Source organism: Seriola lalandi, unplaced genomic scaffold (assembly GCF_002814215.2).
Source record: "Seriola lalandi dorsalis isolate HSWRI2012SDOR001 ecotype SW California unplaced genomic scaffold, Sedor1 jcf7180002054524, whole genome shotgun sequence".
NCBI classification, from domain to species: domain Eukaryota; kingdom Metazoa; phylum Chordata; class Actinopteri; order Carangiformes; family Carangidae; genus Seriola; species Seriola lalandi.
In genome coordinates, this window is record NW_019525077.1 from 105,601 (window position 1) to 129,624 (window position 24,024).

Here is a 24,024-nt window from a genome sequence, read left to right on the forward strand (position 1 = left end):
ACCCCGTCTGCCAATCACAGATTGTAGGCGGCACTCAAAGGACATCTTTTCCCTTGGATCTCTGGTGATGAACACTTTCTCTCAGTTTCTTCTTAGCATGTGCAGACGTGACGGCTGTTCGCTCTCACACACAAAACAAGCCAATCTTTCCTAAACAAAGCACTGTTCCTGTTGCCAGGAGAATGAAAATCATGATTCTTTCTTCACTGAAAAAGACATAAAAAGACACTGTGCAAATGCTTGCAGTATTAATCAACTGAAAGAGATGAGAACTATATGATGTCCTCCAGGTTTGTACAGTTCGACATACTGTATCAACAGCTGGCTGCAGTAATGTGCTGTACAAGCAAACAAAGCAGGTTTCAAAACACTCCAAGAAAAAGTCTTTGCAAATGTTTAATGAGGTAGTATATTCAGCCGGCGTGTTCGTTAGGCCTTCAGGATACACACAGAGCTGTTCGGTGACTAACGATGAATGTCATCCTTGTTTACAATAAAAACTCCACAGGGTACTTTTAAATAAATCAGTGAGTTAATTTATCGGTTGCGATGGTAACTCGGGGACAGGAAATGACAAAAAACAAACAAACAAAAAAAAAACTGTGTTAACTCACATCATCCTGAACCTCGCTGTGAGAGATTTCCCTACTTTCTGCCCGGTCAGCCAGTTGGCCCTCTTACACTTATGCATTAAACATGTGGTCTGTTAGCTCCCCGCATTACTTAGTATGGTTTCCTCTCATTGTATAACTCTGTCTCTCCCTTTGTCCTTTTCTGCATCTGTCTTCTTTACTGTCATCTCACAGTTTTACAAAATGAGCTGTAACTGTTAGTGAGTGACAAAGAGGCGAAAGAGAGAGAGAGAGAGAGAGAGAGAGAGAGAGAGAGAGAGAGAGAGAGAGAGAGAGAGAGACTGGACGAGTAATGGAGAGAAGTTACAAATAGAGGCAGATACTGATGGGAAATGATTCGAGGACAAAGAAAAGACAAAGTATAGAGTTGAGAGAGGAATGAGATGGCAAGATGGTAGAAGAGTAGATGGAAAACAAACTAAAGAGAAAACAGGAAGGAGAGAAATTGACATGAGTAGAGTGGATGAAAATGAAAAGGGATTGAGGATGGACAGCTGAGAGTGATGGCTTAGGTTAGCCATTCTTTATCTAATGAGTCTCATATCGATCGAGCCATCACACCACACACACACACACACACACACAGATATATGTGCAATCAATTCTTCGGCAAAAAAAAGATTTGTTAGATTTAATGGACGACTAAAGGCATCTGAAAAAAAAAAAAAAAGAAATTAAAGGTCCAATGACTACAAAAACACGTCACTGTATGCTGAGTTTGTATATTTTGCAAACAAGTACCTGAAAGTCATGAGTCAGTATCTCAGAGGCATAAATGAGTCAAAACAGAGGAAATTACGAATTGTAACATATTGAGTTGGTAAAGGAGAAGCTCAGAGTTAAAAACAATGGCTGAACTTCCGAAACCTCCTCTAATCATCATCAGTTTCTTCTTCTTTCTGAGGGCAGATTGGAGGCTACAGTGAGAAAGTGACAAGACAGGCCGGGGCTAGCTGGTTAGCATGCTAACTTCAGGAAAAGAAAAGTTGTGAGTTAACATTGGCGTTGCTTTCCACCACTGGAGACAGCTCTTGGTGAGTAAAGTAAAGGAATGAAGTTTGATGCTGAAGTCACAACATTTCTTCTAGACTGGTAAGCAAACTGCTGTTTATGCTAACGTTAGCTATGTAGCATTAGCAAGTCTTACAAATGGCTCCTTTAAAAAAAATTGATTATAGGAGATAAAAGTTCTCTGAAATCTTCAGACCTGGGAACCCATGGTTAATTAATGATCCTAGAACAGTTTACATTCAAATGACTTAAATTATTAATGAATCTACTAATAGACTAATGGTCTCAGCTCTGACTCGGTGGATTATGTAGAACTGGGGCGCTGTTTCCATTCATCTCCACTGTGTCGAGGTGGAGGCAGAAAGACATTTTTTTTTTTTTTGTAAATTGGGTGAATTTACTTTAATGTGCTTATAATGTATATGAATGACATGGCAGTTGCTTTTGTTCATGTTTGTGTAGCAGCCTGCATGTCCAGAAAAAAAAAAAACACAACACATGTCCAGACAGAGCCCAGAGAGGAAGGGGATTTTGTGTTACATATCTCACCTTGGCGAAGCGTCTGTTATACTGCGCCACCACAGCCGGGTCGGGGCAGTCCAGCTTCTTGATGATCTCAAAGCTCTGGTTGAGCTGAGTGAAGATGTCCACTACCGAGCTGGAGAACAGAGCATGCTCTGACGTCTGCTGGAACTGCAGGCGGAGGGACAAGATGACAAATTTCAGCATTGATATTTTTTTTAATCAAAACAGCAAAGTCATCACTGCCTCCTGCATCCTCTCCTCTGCTAACCTGTTGTCAAATAATAAGTCACACTGTTCTTATTTCTTTTCCTGGCTACTGTAGCTGTGTTCTCCTGTAATCACTCCGCAGATTTCAGGGCACTCTGACCATTACAGTCATTATCACTCAGTTGAAATGTTGCTGGTCTGGGAATGGAGGGCTTATTGCACTGCTGCACTAATCATATGTTCCTACAGATAAATTCATCAGCTAAATGGCTCAAATGGAAGTGTATCTGGTGCCCAGAGGGTCGGCGTGGTAGTTTGTGGTGGTTAAGAGAGCCGCGCCACATATTTTCCCAAGTGACCGAGTCCTGCTGTTGCATTATGTGGTCCGTCTTAGTTTTAGAAACCCATAAGATATGGATCCATAACTGGTTCTTTAAGATCCAAAGGAGGCCAATAAGAAGTTTACACTTCCTCAATAAAATCTGTCTCTGATGGAGTCCTCATAAACTCCCATGAGCTACAAGAGTTATATCATCAGGCCACTTAAGAGGCTAAAGAGGTAGAGAATATATATGCAGAGGAAAATAGTATTTGCTTGAATTATTCTCTAAAAGCCAATCTACAGAAACATTCTTAATGCTTCATCCCTCCTGCATTTTTGTAAGCATTTCATAAATGAAGCTAAACCTGTGAGCTTGTTTATGCACCATGATGCTCACACGGCTTATTCCTCACACTGCAGCATTTATCTAATGCACCCTTTTAGTGTTTAATGATGCACTTCAGAGATTTTCTATCTCCTTTGCTGCTACATTGCTCACCTGAAAGCTACACTGCCGCCACTGCTGTTCATATATAAAAGCCTCCTCTCGACCCCGGCATCCACCCGTAAGCTATGAGCCTACCTTCCCGTAAAGGAGAAGTTGTATCGTTGCTTCCCATTACTTGGCGTTCTGAGCTTTAAAGATCCCATTTTGTATAAAGTGAGATTTCCATGTCATTATAAAGCAGGTCTGGGTTTTATATTAACACTGTGAAAGTATCAAAGCGCTCAGTCCACAGAGAAACACACACAGCCTGTATTCAGAAACTGAGCCTTAAAACGAGCCGTCAGGCCTTCTGTAACTTTGTGATGTCACAACCAAGCAGGCTCAGAGCCTCTCATCTGATTGGCTCACTGACCTGTTGTTACTAGAGCTAGAGCTACTTGAGAGAGACCTGAGAGAGGGATGTAAAACTACACTGAGACTGTTTTTGGTTCTTAAAACCACAAATTTATCTTCTTATGGATCAACACTTCAAATAAAACACAGGAAAAGTGTGAAACATGGACCTTTAAGTTTCTGTGGTAGAGACAACATCAGAGTCTGGATGCTAAACTCTAATCATGCGCATTTTCTACATTCACATGTTGTTCAGTGTTCAATGATTAATTCATTGTGGGTTTGAAAGTTCCCTCAGTGACGGAGAACCGGACCAGCTTGTGTGCCTACTGTATGATAAAAAAAAGTGGGACTCATCTTAAGATCAAATAAAAACATTTGAAGTGCCTCAAAATCATACTTTGGTTGACGTTTTCAGTGCCGGTCCTGACCACGAGCCTTTTTCTACAGACTAAACTCTCACTCTCAAAAAACTCCCAGAGGTCGACACAGTTCCTTGGAGATGAAGTGCAGCTTTTGGACCAGCACGAGCTCGAGAGACAACACTTGTCCATCATCCTGTTAATCTTGGACCGGCTGAGCAGGACTGTGCTGCACCTGAATGAACCGAGTCCATGAACAAAAAGGTCATGGGACTGAAGCTGTCTGTCATTCTGTTGTGGATGTCAGTGTTGTAGAAAAGCTTTCCCTGGTTTTTCTACTGCTGTTAAACTTTGGCTCCTTTACTGGGAAATAATCAGAAAATCTGAAAAATATGGTTTCACGGAGCTTTCAGCAGCTGGAAACAACAACACAAGGTCAGAAAGCAGCTGTATGACGAAGTCGGTTTAATGGAAAGCTCACCAGTTGTATCAGTGTTCACACTTTAACGTTCAGCCGTGTTGATAGCAGTGAAATTGCTTTTACAGGATCGTTTATTAGGCTTTTTCAAGCTTCCTGAGTCCTTCATATTTGTGACGTGATATTTTTAGGACGTGAGTCACCTTCCATTACTCTCATATCTCCTCTCCAATTTCCTCCTTGTTGTGAGCAATTTGACCTGAGTCACAGTGTGTCACGAGAGTGTTTGCAAATGCAAAAATGGATATGAATTTATCACATTTATGCAAGATTTGTGTAGTAATACCCCAGTCATAATCACAAACATAATGTCTTCATCTCCGCTAATTGAGAGGGCAGCCAATTGTCCCTGTTTATCTTAATTAAATTCTGGTGTCTGCTGAGAGAATTCCTCCGTCCTCAGGAAATAAGAAATTGAAGCTTCAGAGGGAAATGCTAGATTTCCTTCCAGTTGGGGAGACGTATCGGTAAACAAATGCTTTACACAGTTACTGGCATCCTGTTAGAGGGTGCAACAGTCAAACTGTGCCATTTCAAACCACTTTATTTAGAAGACAACATCCGTGTGCTTCCTTTAATACACAAACAAGCTTTAATGAGAGGGTGCGAAGTGTACAGAGGTTAATTATAGTATCGGGGAGAGATATGAGCCAGAGACTGTGTGAGCTGAAATAGTTTTAAAAACAACTAGAAAATGGCTCCTTCTGCTCTGAGTACAACAAGTCCCCAAGTCTAAATGACCACACGGGCTGTTTGTCCCTTCACTCTGACATGACCCATGGGAGCATCTCCTGGATGTGCCACAGATAAACTGTTGAAAAATGAATAAATAAATGAATAAATAAATGAATAAATAAATAACCCTTTTAGGATGTAACAGTGCTACAGTAATGGTTTGGTTAGGTTTAGGCACAAAAAGAACGTGTTTCGGGAAATGTCTGTTGTCATGGTTACAATAATAAACATGCAGTTAACGGTGTAGAATAATCGTGGGGTTTGGAAATAGGAGGCGAAGATGTTTTGTTGACCCTTCCCTTTTCTTACAAAGACTTTATCACTACGTCACCTGACTACAGCCACGAGATGATCATACACATGTTGCTCTGGGGATTGATGCCGTCTCACAACGCCACCAGATGTTTCTCTACAATAAAACGTGGCTATGGGTTGTAATAAGCTTTTTTAGATTCCCAATGATAATATTATTTATCTGTCGGTATCCATTGCAAAAAAAAAAAAAAAGTCAAGAAATCTGCTTAGAAATCAGGACAGAAAACTTTATAACTTTATAACGCCAGAACTGAGAATTATTCAGTTTTTATGTTTTCTTCAGAATGGCCACACTGAAAACAGGAACTGCTAATAGCTAATTCAGCATACTTTAACTGTGCAAACAAATATTGGCTGCAAAGATAAGGCCCAAGTCTGACTCCATAGCAACATTTCACTTCCTTGTTTACATTCTCCAAATTATGGGAACTGTACGTCCGAAACTTAGAGCGCGATGAAATTGGTACGTTTTTAGATTTGTTTGTTTTCATTAGTTTCTCATTCCCTGATAATAGCTGCTGTTGATAGTTCTGTGGATCACGGTGGCACAGTGTGATAGGTTGCCTAGAAACACCAAGACACAGAAACATGATTACCAAAATTAAATAAAATGTAAAAAAAAAAAAAAAAAAAAGGTAATTCAGAGATACAGGACAAAGAAAAAAGCATAGAGGTTCATTTCATGGTTTAGACTACGGCTTAGACACACAATGAATTGTTAAGACTACAGTCCTGCTGCAAATAACATTTTTTAAGCCTCATTTTCACTTGTATTATTGATTTGTTATTCTTTAAAAAAAAATAAAAAACTAACAAACTAAGGACTGATAGAAATCCTGGATTTTTGTCTGAGTCGTGAGGAAGGAAGGACGGACTCACGCTGAGTTGAAAACTTTCTACCTGTGAATTATCTTTTCTCACTCCGACGCCCTCCACAGTCTTGACCCTTCGACTCACCCCTTCTCTCTTATCTCTCTCCAGCGCCGCGTGCATGAACTCCATCGACACCTCCTCGTTCTCAGCCAACCAGGCCAGGACGAACTGGAGGAACCACCTGCAACAAGACGCAGAGAGAACTGCTGCTAACCCTCCGTTTGAGGAACAATAACACTGATACACAAAGATGTTTTATATCCTCTTATCAATACCAATCAAAAATTCCTTTTCTTAACTCGCCATTTCTAAAACGTGACTTTAGAGACACTATGTTTGATTAAATTTTTTGTTTTATTTTGTTTTATTGAATTTCTCACTTGTCTCATTGCTACCACGGTATTATCAATATTATTATCATAACCCTGTCACCCATACTTCTAGTGTCCACACTTGGTGAGGAGTGCTGTGTAGTGTGTGTGTGTGTGTGTGTGTGTGTGTGTGTGTCTTACGCTGGGTACTCAGGCACAGCGTCTGTGAAGGTGGGCAGGTCCTTAACATACTCGTTGTACAGCCACTTGACCTTGAAGTGCAGGTTCATGTAGTCGGCAGTCTTGCAGAGCTTGTGTCTCTCGTGTTCTGTGAGGATGACGACCACACACACACGAACACACACGAACACACACAAAAGCACAAGAGTAAGATTTTGCGTGCATGTTCATTTGTACCCATGAAATCTTTTCTTTGTATAATCCTGGCCAACATGAGTTATTTATATCTGTGCACATTTCCCTGACCAACAAGTCTGCAGACAAAGAAACAGATCGGCTGGACTCTTTCCTCAGACCTCGGGACCCAGATGCATCATCCCTCCTGAGTTTTAATTACTTTCTAGGTAGCACTGCATAAGATATCAAGGGTAACAGATGGATGGATCAATAAAGAAATTAACAAAGAGTGATCTATCTTTAGTCTGTCCCCTTCAATTCATTGTGGGGGACAATAAAATTAAAAAGGAATCTGAAAGCTCCTTGAAATTACCACAGAGTCAGATCGATGACGTTAAAGGAGAATATATGAAAGTAAGAGGAGGTTTGTATCTATTATTACAGGTCCAGGTTGGGGGTGTATTTATTGTCCCTTTCAGCTCTGCTTTTGGTCTCTACCACCTCCTGGAGGAAATATCTCTCTGTTAAGCTGATAAATGCTGCACTGTGTTCAGCAGCTGGTCTCTAACTGTGTCTGTCTGCTGCTTGGTGCCGAGCAAGTAGCGTTCAGTGGGTTTTTAGAGCTTTTCTGCTTTAGAGGTTTACAGTAGAGTTGTGGGTCGGACAGCCAACCATTGAGCTGAAGCTCGCTTTACCGCTCTGTTGAGCAGCAGCTGCAGATTCATTCTCCGCAGGTTCATCTCTGTGAGCAACCCCACGTGGTTTTCACATTTTTCATTTGATGCATTGTTTGTCTTGTCTTTAAAAACAGTAGTATTAAACATTCATTCACTCATTAACAAACTAAAATTTCCTATAGATCAGATGTTCCCACCTCCTGCATCACAGACCAGTGCCAGACCTTTTGCCGACAGGTCACGAGGAAACAAGATTCAGCCGAAAGAATCATTTTCTGTGCAAAGTTTTTCCTGTTAAAAGGGAGTTTTTCCTCCCCACCGTCGCCAAGTGCTGCTCATTGTGGGAACTGTTGGGTTTCCCTCTATAATAAAGTAAGGTCCTTACCTTGTAAAGTGCCCTGAGATAATGTATATTATGATTTGGCGCTACACAAATAAGCTGAATTGAATTGAATAGAGAGTGGGTTGGTTCTCCTGTAAGTCTATCTATGCTACATTTCACTCCCCGTTGACAACATTATACTGATTTTTATCAAAGCGGGTCTGTCATCACCAGCTTCCAGCCTCCAGCAATACATGCATCTGTGTGAGGCCACTACCCTCAGGCCCTGAGATCTGTCTGCACCATTATCTTATTATTTTCATTGAGTAAGCAACTAAAATGAAACACAGATCAAATAAAGTTTTGTGCACTTCCACTTCTTTCTCTCTGTTATTTCCCATGAAGGCAGATTAATTGGGAAAGAGATCGTGCCTGAAATAAAATTTACATTATTTGTGAGCAGGCGTGTAAAGGCACAAACACAGTAATGGCAGCCTGTGGTTCCATGGTGCGAAAAAAAAAAAAAGAAGTTGGGAAACCCTGCTAATTAAACATCGTCTCTCACACACACACACACACACACACACACACACACACACACACACACACACAGTCTTACCAGCGTAGAAATCAACTCTGCGGATGCGAAATGTGGTGGGAGCTGAGATGGCGACAGATTTACGAGAAAATCCAATAAGAAGTTGAAGAAAACAAGGAAGGAAGTTGGTTAAAGCAACAGCTGAGATGAGAATGGCTTTAGAGATGAAAAAACAATGATAATAACTCAAAGAAAGTGTATAACCTACTGTAGAGGAGCTGGGACTAGACTGACCCACCTACTAGCAGACAACTCAAAAATCGTCTAAAATCTAAACTAACTCTACAGGTTTCTACAGTTTAATATGAGACACAGTCAAAAGCCAGAATATAGAGAAGCGAAGGGAAAACACAAAAGTGTCAAAAGTCCTCTGACTCTGACGGCTAACTAACTTGAATCAGCAGTTTGTGCACATACAGTACATCTCAACCTTACAGGATAATGAGTGCATAAATTTGCAATATGGAGATCTCCAGTTCGAAATCCATCATACTATAGAAATGAAAGACATTAGGTTTCTCACAGTGTTAGAAACTGTTGCATCTACTTTCACTGTGACTCACTGTTTATTTCTGCATCCAATTTGACAACAGAACCCACCAGTTTTTTTTTTTTTTTTTAACTTGATGGCCTAAAGGAGAAGATTTATTCTCCTTCGACACCTGCTGCCAAAATGCCTTTGAACAAGCCATTAAATTCTACATTTGCTGCAGCTGAGCCAACAGACTGTGGTTGTGCCGTGTGAACCTAAAGTAGGGTGTTACTGAGAGAAGATCAAAACATTTCTTTAGATAAAGAAAAGAAAAGAAGCTCCATAGCTCCTTTTCAACCATCTCTAGTTTTTAGATTTATTAAATATGCCTTGTTTTTCCAGGTTGGGTCAGACTATAGCTTTGAATCTTTAAACCTACTACTACTGTGAACCAACATAGAAAAACACCCAACAGAACAGCAGCTGTCCCACTACTGGCTCTAGTGACTGCGTCGTGTCAGCAGCTGTAATCATCTCACCATTGTTCCAGCGGTAGTGATCAATCTTATCCAAAACTGGAAGAGACAACGGCAAAGTTAGGAAAGAGAGTTGATGGAGTGAAGAAAGGGAAGTGTGAATGTAGCGTGGGGGAGAAAGAGTGGCATCACTGTCTGAGCTGTCACTCCTTCTTCTCTCTCTCACACACACACACACACACACACACACACACACACACACACACGCTCTGTACAGACACACAAAGTCTTACCCTCCAGAGCATATTTCATGTCCTGAGCGAACAGCGCCCACATGACCTCAGCGCTGACTTTACCAACATTGAGTTCCTGAGGAAACCTGGAGGGGAGGAGAAAGGGTTCAGGGGTTCAGGGGTTAGGAGCGAGACAAACAGCGGGAGTGTCAGTTACTCTGCTGGTGTGTATAACTGCATGGTAATATCCTGCTTGGTATTCTACTTGCTAACTGATAGTTTGTGTGCTTGTCTGATCAGAAACGGGGACTGGACATCCTTGAGTGAGTACGACACAGACACAACACACACAAAAACACACACCGTAGCTTGTGGTTTTTCCCAGAACCAATACAGCGAGAAACTAATGAAAATAAAATTAATATTAATATTTTGGAGCTCAATACTTTATCTGCTAACTGTGTTTGAAGCAGTAACATCATTACATTAGAAACAGTTTACAGCAACATGTTTAAATAACATGTTTTCATCATGAGCAATATTCTTTTTATCCTTCACAACATCCAAAATATACAAAAGCCCTAAAAGCCAAGTGAATTTTTTTTTCTTTTCTTACCAGGATCATTTTTCTAGGTTTTTTCTAGTCATCTGTTTAAACCAGTAAGAAAAAAAGTGATAAAGAAAAAATCATAATTTTCTTTATCATCTATAAAAACAACCGCCGAGAAGCTGGTGAAAGCAAACCTTTCTTTTGTTTAGTTTTTTTCACTTGCCTTTCAGTGCTTGTTTTCACAGATGAAAAGAAGAAGAAAGGAAAAAAAATATCCTGGAAAAATTAAATAAATTACAAAATTAAGAATTAAATTTCCTTCCAGGGCTTCTGTAAAAATAACAAGTATAATAATAAGTATAAAAGTAAAAAATAAACATCAAATGAATCCAACCTTTTAGATTGAATTATGAATCATTCAAAAAACTGAAGGAACCGCAGCCACGTTTGTCACAGCTTTAAATATGAATGAAACTCTAGTGTTAAAGTACCTTCTTCTTCACGTATTCCTCTGCTAACTGACACATTTCAACACATACTGCCTGTGTGTGGCAACAGGAGGCTGCTGTGAACAATTCTTCTCACTCATGGTTTGAATGGCTACATATCACTTTTACTTTAATTTCACCAGTAATGAACCATGTTTCCACTGTCAGCGCTTCACATCTGAGAGCTTCAAATCTGCCAAATAAAAGGTAAATGACACGGAAGAAAACTCAGCACTGACTGGTTAATGATGGGCGTGTACGAGTTCTTGTCCTCCTCAATGATGGAGACGATCAGCGTGATGAGTTTGGGCCAGAAGTCCAGATTCTGAATACTTGGGCCCTGCTCCTCCGGCTGGCTCTCTTCTTTCTTCTCCTCTTCCTCCTCCTCGTCTTCCTCCTCGTCCTCATCCTCCTCCTCTTCTTCCTCCTCCTCATTGTCTCCTTCTTCTCCCTCTGCTTTTTCCTTCTCCTTCTTCTTCTTCTTCTTCTTTTTCTTCTCTGGCTCCGGCTGCAAGAGGAGAAAAAAGAAAAGACAGAAAGATGAAACGATGTAAGAATTAAGTCGCCAGATGTCTCGAACTTGCAGAAAGAAAACCACGCTGTGATGAAATACGTGGCAACGCCGGACGAAAACAAGAGTTTCACATATCACAGTTGTGATTTGAATGAATGATCTGAATAATTTACAACAAGAATTACAGTATTATTCTTCCGGATTTCAATCTCTTAAATTCTCCATGTTTATGTGATAAGGTTCTTACACATAAAGATGAAAAGGAGGCTTTTCTTGATTACCATGCAAAGTATTTTTAATTTATACCAAACACATACTGAGTTAATGAGTTCAGACACGTCGAAACATTAATATTACTGGACATGGTTAAAAATATTTGGCGATAATTCTTTGGCAGATGATGATTGATTCATGTCGTCCATGTAAAATGGACAAGGACTTTGACAAAGAGACACTACAGGGGGCGAGTTACAGAAACTTCCTAACTTATAGATCCTACCTTAACTGTTTGGTAACCATGGCAATTAGGGTTATGACCTGATTTTAAGAAAAATGCCTCAACAGATGAATAACACCTAAGACAATGTGCCTATCCTAACTTAAGATAGGAAAAGTTTATTACACAAGCTTCCAAACTTCCCAAAATCTTAACTAAACTCTCCTAACTTGTTTTTCCACAGCCACAGACCCTAACGATGTGTTGCGGTTTGATGATAAAACTCTCGTTTGTAGAAACAGCCTACCCTGGATCATGACCCTGCAGTTAGCCCAGCAGCTACTACCAGCTGTGGAGAGAGCTCTCTTCTGGGTGTGGTGCCACTGAGAAATGTGTTTGTTTTTTTTGCTAATGGATATTTTCAGAGTGAAATCTAATGGGTTACACATACACTTCAGCGAGATCGAGATGAGAAAAGTTGCGTTGGTTGCTAGGTAACAGACATATAAAAGGTGATAACCGATGTTGGATTGAGTTTCAGATAAGACAGGATTCCTAAAGCCAGTAATAGTTAGTTATTAACACCAAATTGGGAGGTTGACTACATCCTCGTAGCAATATTCAAAATACCACTGCTGAGAATCAAAGATATGGTTCTGACTCCAACAACATCAAGACTTGGTTGATGGCTGCATCTGTTTCACCCCGTAGAATCGTTGCCTGGTTACGATGAGACTGACACCACAACACAGACCAAATTTCCCTTCACTTTTTCCAATCAGGCTTTTTTGTCACACTTTCTAACCTCAAAATATCTGTGGTAGCAATTATTAGATTACAATAACTATTACTAAACTGTTACTACTTATCAAAGTCCCACGGTGTGAAAACAAGATTAAGATATATTGTATGTAGAAGCTCAAAATGTGCCGATGCTTAGCAACTCACTGGTTGGACGGCGGGCTGGAACTGACGGTTGAAGAGCTCCAGACAGTTGTTGAAGATGTACTCGTAGGTGGAGTTCAGGCAGGCCTTGACACAGTCCCGCACCACATTGGCAGCCCTGGGAGGACTCTGCAGCTCCAAGACCTGCACGAGACCGGACATCAGGGCGGGAACACCAGTCAGATTTAAGTTAACAGAACATTCATGTATACATGATGAGCTTATAAAGGTTATAACATTTCTCTCAATGATCAGAAAAAAAAGAAAATCTCAGACTATGAGGATATATGGTTATCTCATGTTTGCTTTCATGACTTGGTGATGAACTGAGCTGATATCCTGTTTCTACCTTCATTCTGAAGAAGGTGATGCTGGTGAGAAGATCCACTGTTGACTTGAGGTCACCGAGGCGAGGCTTGCTGCTGGCTGGGAAGTTATTCTGCAAAACACACACACACACGCACACAGACACACACACACACACACACACACACACACACACACACACACACACACACACACACACACTTGTGCTAAGCAATTCAGTTAACCATCTGTTTCTTTGGATAGCAGAATTTGTCTTCCTGTTTTTGGATTGAGGTCTTTTGGGGTAAATCGTTTCTCCAACTGATTTCTTTTTTTCAAACATTGCGGCTTCTTGCCTCTTTAATGTTCATCATATCCAGCTCTCTGTTTATGCAGCTTTTTAATTTATCATTGCATAACTTATTACAAGCAAACAGCCATAATGAATGCAAAAGTCAGAGGAACATCATTGTTATAAAAAACATATGAAAAACCTGCTGTGACCCAAAATAAAGTTAAGAGACAGAAAAATAAACAACATCTGAGCAGCAGAGAAGAGAGTATATTCGGAGCATATTGGAGATTGAAGCTTTGTACAGTATCTGTATGTGGTGACAAAATGAGTAAGAGCAGCTGAAAGTGGAGACTCACTCTGTACATGGAGAGGTCTATACGCAGGGAGTTGTGCAGCTGATCCAGGAGCTTCACAAAACGATCTCTCTGTTGGAAAGAAGAAACATCGCTGAGATTTGTTCTGACAGTGGGGAAGACGCAGACATGAGCACTTTGCAGCAGCCTGTGTGGGTTTGAATGTGTCTGTCTGAATAATGTGTGTAGCCCAGCACCATGGGGAAGAAGAGGGAAGACTGAGCAAAAAACACCAGAAAAGAAACAAAAAGATTTGTCTGAGTAATATAAAAAGGCAGAATATAAAATCATTTGAGCTACAAAAAGAAAAGCTTCTTGTTGTGGTGGGGGAACACAGAAACACTGCAGGACTGGCAGCTTAGTTTGGTACATGCTCCCACAAGGCAAGACAAGGAGATGACAAATAATCTGTCAACTAAGCTGTGACGGACCCCTGTTCCGTCATCAGCTTTCAGGCTGTGTTTTTGTGTTCTCATCCTGATTGTCAATTTGTCTGCAGGTTACTTGTGGGCGGAGTTACCAACCTGTAGTTGAAGGCACCTGGGCCCGGTGCCGCCCACTACTATAAAGCCCCGGCTTCATTCAACCAGAGTTCTCTCTCTCACGCCATTAATTTCCCCAGTGTTGCTGTCTTTTGTTTTTCTACATCCAACACTTTCACACACACACTCACGTACACTCACCACAGATTTACTGATGCTCACATCCCATCGTCTTTTGTGTTGCTCATGTGTTGATTTTGTCTTTTGTTAAATAAATTTATCCTTGTTTTCATCTCGGTCTGCGTTTCCCTCCTTGTGTGTCACGGCCTTAGAGCCGGGTCGTGACAAATCTAACATAATAAATTAACTTAACTGTAATTACAGTTAAGTGTTTAAATTTAATACACATGGACTTTCACTTGTTTACTTAGGTTCAATGTCAGAGCTTTGCAATTTCATGTGCATCAGAACCAATGACCAAGACCTCAGTTTTGTCCTGTCCGAGTTGTAAAAAATTCATCCATAACTTGATATCTAAAACACAGTTTGAAAGGGCAGTGACTGGCCCTGGGTCATCAGGAGACATGGCAATATAAAGCTGTGTGTCATCAGCATAGCTACGGAAATTGATGCCATGCCTCCTGATGATGTTTCCAAGCAGCAGCATGTAAAGGTTTAAAGTGGAGGACTTAAAATTGAACCTTGAGGAACACCACAATTGGTTTTATAGCTTCTAGATGAACATTCATTCATTGTTACAAACAATTCTCTATCGGTGAGATAAGATTTCAACCAGTTAAAAACAGTACCAGAGAGGCCAATCAGGCTGTGACATTTGTCTGAAAGAATATAGTGGTCTACTGTATCAAAGGCTGCACTTAGGTCGAGTAACACAAATACAGATGTTTTTTTCATATCTTTCATAGGATCTATTTTTCAAAAATGCTGAGTGTTCATAAAATCATGTAACTGATTAAAAAAGATTAAAAAGCTTCGCTGATAAAACCTCGCCCTTTGTTCTGCCTAAGAACCTCTTTTAGTTTGTTTTTTCATCTTAAAGTCCACCTCAAAGGTACCATGTGAAGTAAACAACCACTAGGAGCTCTATTGAGCGATGTTTTTATGAAGAGGCACAATGGACACAAAGACACACATGCACTCTATTGGTTTCTGTTGTTTGTTTGGAAGAACACTCCACTGGGCAACTTTAATGTTCCCTTTACTTTTGTATTTGAAATCGATTCTTTGTATTTTCATTGTGTGATTGCTTCTCTATAGTATACAGTCGTCTGGTTTTCATTGCATAAGCACGCAGAACGAAAAAAAAAGGAAATGATGCATGCATGCACCGCATGTGAAAAACAAAAGATGCAGGATGTGCATATTTAGCATCATGCTGAACACAGCTGTCAGTCCTAATTTCAGTATCAACACGACAGATGGTACTGTTAATGGTGCTTATTTGTCTTTATTAGAAGAAGCTAACACACTCAATCATCACAGCCTACGTTTGTTTGGCTGCACTTTAAACAGATACACCAGTTGTTGTTCCACTGTTGCATGCTCAAGACGTGTGCTGCCTCGGTGGTAGAATAATGTGCACTAAATGTATTATTAAAATACATTTGCTGTTACAGTACCACCAGTAAACACAGGTTTTGCCAAATGAACCAGAACCAAGAACTAAACCTTCAAAGTCACAAATCTTTTTTTAAATTCATATAAGAGATTCATTTGAGTAGTGACTTCCATACTCATATACTCATGAGGCCAATTTGTGTTTAGCTTGAAGTCATGGGGACACATGGACAGGAGGAGCCAGAGATCGAGCCACGCTATGTTCAATGGCCAACCAGCTCTGCCACCCAGGCTGCAAACAGTAGCGGTATCCCCATTGCCGACTTTTTTTTTTCCCATTTATCCATTATTTTCCTTCATATGCTTTGGCAAGACATATTTATTTACATGCCATGCCAATAAAGCAGCCTGAGATTGGAGTAGTGGGAATCACGACATGGCAGACAAACTGAGGAGATAAAATGAGTTTTGTCTCACACAGAAGAAGAGGGAAGAAGAAAGAGAAGCAGGACTTCCAGCCTCACTGAACATTTCTAACAAGATAGTCACTAAAAAATGCAAAAACACATTAATCTAACAGTTAATGACACCCATAGTTAGAGTTTCTTTGGATACGTTTCCTGCCTCCTTAGAAAGTAGCCTGTTGTCGTTACATAGCAATTACCTTGTGCATTGTTAGTATACTGGAAAGGATTTCCCTTTGTTTTTATCTCTGCATGAAAGCATGAACAACAGCCAACATTAACTGGCACTAAAGACTAATAAAAATTGCCAAATTCTAATCAAGTTATGTTTGTGTATGTGTGTGTACAATAGTGGCAGGAACAGAGCAAACACTGTAATTATGTAAGAGAAAGCAGAGTCTGAATGTGTTTTGGCTTTCTTTGTCTAACACAAACTTGCACCAATACATTCAAACCTTAAAGGTTAGGCTTACCTTTAGGCTGCAATAATCTTTTTTTTTTTTTAATTATTATTTTCAATAAACCCTCTGAAAAAACTAAAAGCAACAATAAATTTATATTACTTAGAACTTTTGTCTGCATCTGATATATAAAAGCCTGATCTATCTAAACCTTCTGTGTTATGTACAAAGATCTATTACTGAGTAAAAAACTATCAAAACACATCAGTGTTGCACTGGATCCCTCATTTTTGCATGGCATAAAGTGGGACAATGATATTCACAAAGAGACTGTATTTAATGGATTGGTAACGTCTGGCCGATATTTGATATGGTCAGTGATGGATTGATACTGACTCCGCAGAGGCCCTCCTTTGGTATTTTTGTGTTTTGTATTTGTTTATTTTTAACTTCTTTTGCCATGGTAGCAGCACGGCTCCATGGATGGCAGCATCGCTCCGGTGATCAGTCCACCACTTTGGTTCAAACTAAAATTTCCCAGAGGATGAATTTTAAGGTTTGTAGGCAACAAACAGCCATAAAAACTGGCAAAGAAGCAGGAGCACATTTGACGGTTATGTAGGGCAGACTTTATTCTATAAACTGACACAGCAGCACAAGAAACGTCTGCACAGAAATCTTGTTCAGGGCTTAGAAACTAAAACAAATCACATCATATATAAAGCTTCTGTGGCACCTGAATGTGCCGGCCAATCCGTGTAAATTAGAATAACTAAATTAAATAAATAAATAGAGTGTCAGTTCACAGGATAAGACGTCTTGTGCAGATGATCACACCTCTCTACAGTTTTGAGCACATTAGCTTTACAATGGGATTTGGTGATCCCCTGTCTCAGTTTTGCTTGCACTGTATATTTGTGAAACTTATAAACCTAGAATATCTCTCTCTTACCCTTTAAACTAATCCCTGCACCCCAATCTAGACTCCAAGATCAAGTCTTAACCCTCAAAGATGAACAGAATGTCCTCACTTTCTGAGCTGTCCTCACTCTCATGGTCTGAAACACAGTAACACACACAGTAACACACACAGTAACACACACACACAGACAGACACACACACACATACACACACAAACACACACACACATACACACACACACACACACACACACACACACACACACACATTTTGACCTAAAAAGCCTGACAAGGACAAGAGCTCAGTTTTGACCTTTAAAAAAATAACACATTGTCACACCGTCCTTCCCTAAAGCAAGGCCTTCCTTGTCCTCTGCCATGCACGCACGCACGCACGCACGCACGCACGCACGCACGCACGCACGCACGCACGCACGCACTTCATTTCATTCCGTTTCTTCATTCTCCTTGTTAGGTGTTCCCCACACACTGAGGTGTGAGTTACTTCCTTTCATATGATATATGTTCCCATTCATCAGATGTGTGATAAATTTCTCTTTAAACAGGGAATAATTAATACTGTGAGCCTGAAGCCTTCACCTAACAAGTAGCCTGAGGAAAAAAGAAGGGAAAATGGCAATGATCATTTCGAGCTGAAGGTTTTTGGATCAGAGCCATGAGGTATTTTTCTTAGAAGGTTCCTGTGTTAGCAGTCGTATCTCAGTTTTCATCCTCAATAAATGAACATAAGGAAGGGCCTTTTTTGTATTTTGAGGGGTTTTAATACACAAAATTCATTCATCTATTATTTATTATTGCTGCTGGTTTTAAATTTGTACTGTCAATAGACAGCTCCAGAGTGTCTGCTTGATTAGTCATTGTCTGTCAGAGGAAGCCAAACATTAAAAAGTAGGTGTAGGAGTCGTTGGTCTAATCGAATCATATCTTTTTTCTTTGCTTTTGAAAGAAACTTCCTCACACAAAGAAATGCTGGTTTCAGCACCAAAGCTTCTGTGCTTTCCTCGTGTGGCAGATTCAGAAACAGCACAAGCTAATAAAATGTACCTTCAACAAGCTGCTGGTGATTATTAAATCATCTTGAGAGGAAACAGCACGTATTGCTTTCCTCCTGAGGAACAGTTGCTCCGAGCAGGAAACACTTAAATAACTTAAGAGCTAAATAGAAGTTGTAGACAAACTGCTGGAATAATTTGGCTCCGGTCCAGAGTCCAGACTGATGACTTCATACCCAATGAAAATCACTGACATCAGAAACATGTAAGAAAACAGTAATCATTTATTTCACAGGTCCTGTAGTTTATCAAGGGGTTTACCCAGGAGGTTTCGTTTAAGTGAAACTAGAGACAACGTTCTGAGACATCTGAGTTTAGTAAGTTGTGTTGGGTTTATAAGTAGTTGTTGATCTCGTATGCAATATCACTAAAATCTCAATGACAGGGAAAACTGACAGAAATCCATTTAAACCCAAGTAAATATTTTAGTTTATTTTTCACATATTTTTTTGCGACCTAAAGACTCTCTAGGTTAAATTAGCAATTAATTGGAATTAATAAAAGTATACCAGTTGAATTCCATCTCCATTTCCCCTATAATAAATAGTAATACGCAATAATTTTCAGTTTAAGCTTAATTCATGTTACATATCACTTCCGCTCTAGGACATAATGACATTATGGTACCTGTAAAATAAAATGTTACTTATTGTAATTTTTCTGCAAGAGGAATTAAAGCACATCTCCAGCACAAATCAGCACAAAACCTGTAATATGTGCCTGACTACTGATCTTAATTCTTTATGGCAGAATAACCCTGAGCTACTTAGTCATTATTGACAGCGATCGCTATTGCACCTCTTCCTTTTTAGGTGCAGTCCCATTCAAGGAAAGTCACAAAACTACAAATGGGCACAGATGAGAAAGCAAAATAGGCGCCCGTGATGAAAGCGCTACTTCAAAAGAGCCAATCTAAATTTTTGGCAATATCAGACATTTCACACTCATCATCATCAGTTTAATCCGTGATCCTCTAAATTTAATCCTGCTCTGCTCTGCTCTGCTCTAAAAACTACACTTTCAGTAATTAACTTATAAAGAGCAGGACTTGCTCATGACCAGGGAACAATTATGACAGCTTTTGCTGCTGCTCAGATTTTTTCCTAATATTTCTGATATAAAAGTACCTTGTAAAAGTAGACATTCACCACAGTTTCATCTGTGCTGCCTCTGGCTGACAACCAGGGACCTCTCAGGTGTGAATATCTGTAACGGCTAAAAGGCATCACCGAAAAGAAGCACACTGTATGTGCTCAGTAACTATTCCCTGGGAAAGTCATTTAAGGTAAAAACAACCAATATGAATCTGGTGAATGTTTGTTCTCAGCGGCAATACTCACTGATGCAACAGTGAATGCAACCCCACAAGGAACCAGACTGCAGGTGTGAGATGCTGGGATGTCTGTAATCTCCTTGCTCTTGCACACACACACAAATGCAAACAGTCTGCAGGCGTACAAACACACCCACACATGTGCAACACATAACAGGTGCTAACACTGTCAGCCAATGATTTGATTTCAGAGCTGACTTATGGAGAGAAGAAGAGAGGAATAACAGATCGATATGACTGCATCTTTTAAAGACATATACAGGGCGGAGCAGAGGAGACGAGAGGGGAGGAAAGGAAGTGAAGTTGTACAATTTAGGAAATCCCCCCATTGCCATGGCAGCAGGTGCATTGAAATGGGCTTGGCCCAACATTTAAACAAAACCAAGCCAAAAACAAACAAAAAAGAAACAACAACAACGAAGAACCAGAAAAATAGACGGAAAAACAATGTGTGTTTTTGAAGGTCTGTCTGAAAGGAAACACAGCAGGAGCAATAAAAAAAAAAAGCTCTAGCAAATGAAAAGAAACGAGCAGACAGGCAGAGCACAAGTGTGGCAAAGCAGATGGCATCAACAAAACAACATGGATTCCAATATAAAAAAGTGTAACTTAAAAGATTTGTGTTGTTGTTGGGGGAAGATGACTAATGAATAACAGGTAATTAAAAGTATAATCGTAACATTAATGGGATAAAACATGATCTCCCTCACAGAAATACAGTAAATAGTAACTGATCACAGCAGATAAACATCAAAAATGGACATTAAAAATTACAAATAGTAGTGTTCACCCCCCCCCCCCCCCCCCCGTATCTTCATCTTTGTGAAGATACAATACATCGTGATTCGATATGATTCAGTTCAGCTGTGATTTATTATTGATACAGCAGGATCCAAAAGTCTGAGACCACTCTTGTGAAAGTGAATGTGGAGGTGGTCTCAGACTTTGTGAAAGCATAGACTGTAGATAAAGATGGACGTAGCCTCTGTGACGTCAACCACAGGTTTCTGAAGAGCGGTGTTAAAGCTCAGAGTGAGCTGCTTCACTGTCGCCACCTTGGCAGAGCCTAACACCCTCAATTATGCATTACTTTAAGCCTTAATAAAATCTAAATGGCCACAAAGTTTTATAAAATATTCGTCCCCGTGTACAAATTAGCTATAGATACCGAATATGTTTTTTGTAGCGGGCATGTAACACACTTTCGTGTTGGCTTAATTTTTCAGCTCCAGATGTTGCCCCTTGGGTGAGAGTGGTCTCAGACTTCTGTGAGACTTTTGAAACCCCACTGTATTTAGTTTAGGCTCATTCATTTCTATGTATGAACACACACATTACCTAATAGTTATTCATTTATTAGTGTGGGTTCTCCAGACTGGAGTGAATGATATTTCATACATTTATTCATAAATTAAATTATGCTGATTCGTGCATTAATTACTGTGAAGTCATTTGAGTGCTTCCGACGTTCTCGATCACCAAACAGGGAAAGAGTCCTACATCAAAAACGACTCAATTCACGGAAATTAAATGACATAAATGAACCTATCAACCTATCCAGCAGTGCTTCTTACCAAGCTGGCCATCCAGAAATAGACCCACACTGTTGTAGCCCATGGTGAGAGCAAGCCTGTCTGCATCCCCTGACCCATTAAAGCAGGAACATGCTGCCTGCAGTCGCTCGTATATCACTGGAGTGTAACCAGTAGAAGAACTGAAGTCGACACTATTGGCAAGGATCCCAGGAGTCATTAAGCTCGGCCTCTAGCTGTCATTGCCCCCCCACCTGCGGGGCTGAATTTGGGCCACCACAAAGTTCAGAGCCATTCCAAAGGTCCCCCAGTGATAAGACATTACCTTTTAATGAGGAACATTATTAGCAGCATGAAGGTGCGCCTCCTGGCTCTGTACAGGTCATTTTCATGGATATTTCTATGACAAACAGCTACTTCAGAGCATAAAGCTTTGAGTATTACAGACAACTCAGGCCCACCATCTGTGGAAGACCTTGTGACACCTACATAAAGTCAAACTGCAGTTTAAAGGCTAATTCAAACATTTTTCACCTTTAAAAGATGAAATCTCAGTCATGCCTCCGTCTATAAATGTCTTCTCTTTTGTTGACTCTCTTTTTAGAGAGAATGGCTTGCAGAGAATATTGATTTCCTAAATCAGTGTTTTACATTATATTACAGTGACTAAAACCTACATGTTCAATCCCAAATAATCTTATAAATAATTAAATAACCCTTTTGTGGTGATCTTTGGTAAGAGCAGCTTGAATGTAAAAGCTGAATTCATTGACTTCTTTGACTGCCAATATTTTAATAGTGTAGTGTATTAGTCTGAAATGTATTGGAAAGACAAATAACGAGGTAAACACATTGTCCACTAAGAACACTAGTGGACACAGATACTCTTCTGACAATCACATGACAGTGACATTGTTTTGACCTGTAATTGCGATGCAAACACTGTCCACGTCAGGGTAATTTTAAGATGGAGGACATGCTTTTGGAAGTCCACAGTTTCATCAGAATCAACTGGTGCACATATAAAAATCAGATGTGACTGGATGAATCATGCAGAGGGAAAAGAAACAGGCAGAGAAAGAACAAGCCCATAGCCTTTACAAAGAGAGCCATGAGACGTCTAGGTTTAGCTAGCTAGTCAATATTTGCCACTTAGATGCACAGTTGTTAGCTTTTGAGCATCCTAAACCCAAATTACAATGGATATGCTCAAACTGTTGTTTCCCAATTGTGCAAATCATATGTTTATCACAAGATGCTAACTTTAGCTTGATTGGACTCTGCTCTTAATCTAAGCAACGTGTTTTAGCCTTCGGCTTTGCTAACCTTAGCTGGCTAAGCTAGTTGGTCTGCTAGCTAGTTTAGCAAACTGGTGTTGTCATTTTCATGCTTTCATTTTTCAAGTCATCTTGTGTTTTTATCAGTTTACCTTTTAACTTCCTCCTTTATATTGCAGGTGTAAATAAAGTACTTTGCTTTTTGGTGACATGCACCAATGAGCCACTGATAATAGAAAGTGATTATGCAGAAGTGTTGATTTGACTGATCACAATGTGATGTCTTTAATTAAATATATCATTGATAAATAATCCATTAATAACCGGCAAGCACAGAGACACCTCAGCTGCAATGTTAGGTTGCTAATGTAGTTTTAGACCTCGAATTTAAGACCAGCAGTTTCAGACTGATTTAATCTGAGATGGTAAAGTTTAGGCAGAACTTAACTTTATATAATTTAGCTTCTATAACCTTAGCATTGTTTTTTCAATCAGATATGATAGAGTTTATGTATGGATCTGGTGTGGTTTCCTGTTTCCTGTCCACTGCAGTAAAAGATAGGTGTCTAAGTTAGTTTGTTTTCAAGTCCAATCACCTGTTAATGCTCAAAAGTTTAGGGCTTCCACGGTGACCCCCAAGGTGCATAACAAAACCTGAAAGTTGCGTCTACACTGGATCTAGTTCTTACATTGTTTCATCAGGTGACACTTTACAAACATGCTGCCAAATGGTCTGAGTTGTCACATTGTATAAAAAATACTGGTGTTTATCTGTGTTGATTTTATTGAATGTGGTGGTCACTTACCCCGAAGTTGGAGGCTGCAAATCTGGCCGGAGCGGAGACGTTGGTGGAGGCGATGGGGTGGGCGTAGAAGGCATTGATGTTGGCCAGCAGGGTGCTCATCACTGCTGGCACCCCCGACAGCATGTACTTAGATGACAGGCAGGAGAAATGGCTAGGGAGGAACGGAAAGGAGGAGGTTTAGAGAGAGAAGAAAAACAAGGAGCCGAGCAGGTTTGGAAGGAGGGAGATTGAAGGTTTAAAATTCATAGGAAGTAAAAAAAATAAAATAATGGAGGATAGGTTGGAGCAAGTGAGGATGAGACAGGTGGAGACAGAAGTAAAGGGTCCAGAAGAAGACATAAACAGGCCGGAGAAGGATCAGGGGGAGGGAGGAGGAAATAAATTACAGAATAGGAAGAGGATGCAGGATCAGATGGACGAAGGGATGTAGGAAATTGTTGGACATAATTGGAGACGACAGAAAGGCGAGATTGAAAGGTGGGATGGAAACAAACAAAAAGGAATTAAACTGAGGTGAAATCAA

General features: G+C 40.1%; 1 protein-coding gene across 2 annotated transcripts in view; it reads right to left on the reverse strand.

Moving 5' to 3' along the window:
* unc13ba (unc-13 homolog Ba (C. elegans)) overlaps positions 1 to 24,024 on the reverse strand; it is a 173,066-nt gene that overhangs the window by 29,431 nt on the left and 119,611 nt on the right. For both annotated transcript variants that reach the window (XM_087176061.1, XM_087176060.1), the window contains 9 exons: positions 23,502 to 23,652; positions 13,638 to 13,706; positions 13,030 to 13,119; positions 12,684 to 12,824; positions 11,025 to 11,293; positions 9,808 to 9,893; positions 6,814 to 6,940; positions 6,386 to 6,482; positions 2,193 to 2,336 (listed from right to left, as the gene is read on the reverse strand). In XM_087176061.1, the coding sequence (XP_087032187.1) occupies positions 2,193 to 2,336; positions 6,386 to 6,482; positions 6,814 to 6,940; positions 9,808 to 9,893; positions 11,025 to 11,293; positions 12,684 to 12,824; positions 13,030 to 13,119; positions 13,638 to 13,706; positions 23,502 to 23,652 (1,174 nt within the window). The remainder of the gene's footprint in view (positions 1 to 2,192; positions 2,337 to 6,385; positions 6,483 to 6,813; positions 6,941 to 9,807; positions 9,894 to 11,024; positions 11,294 to 12,683; positions 12,825 to 13,029; positions 13,120 to 13,637; positions 13,707 to 23,501; positions 23,653 to 24,024) is intronic.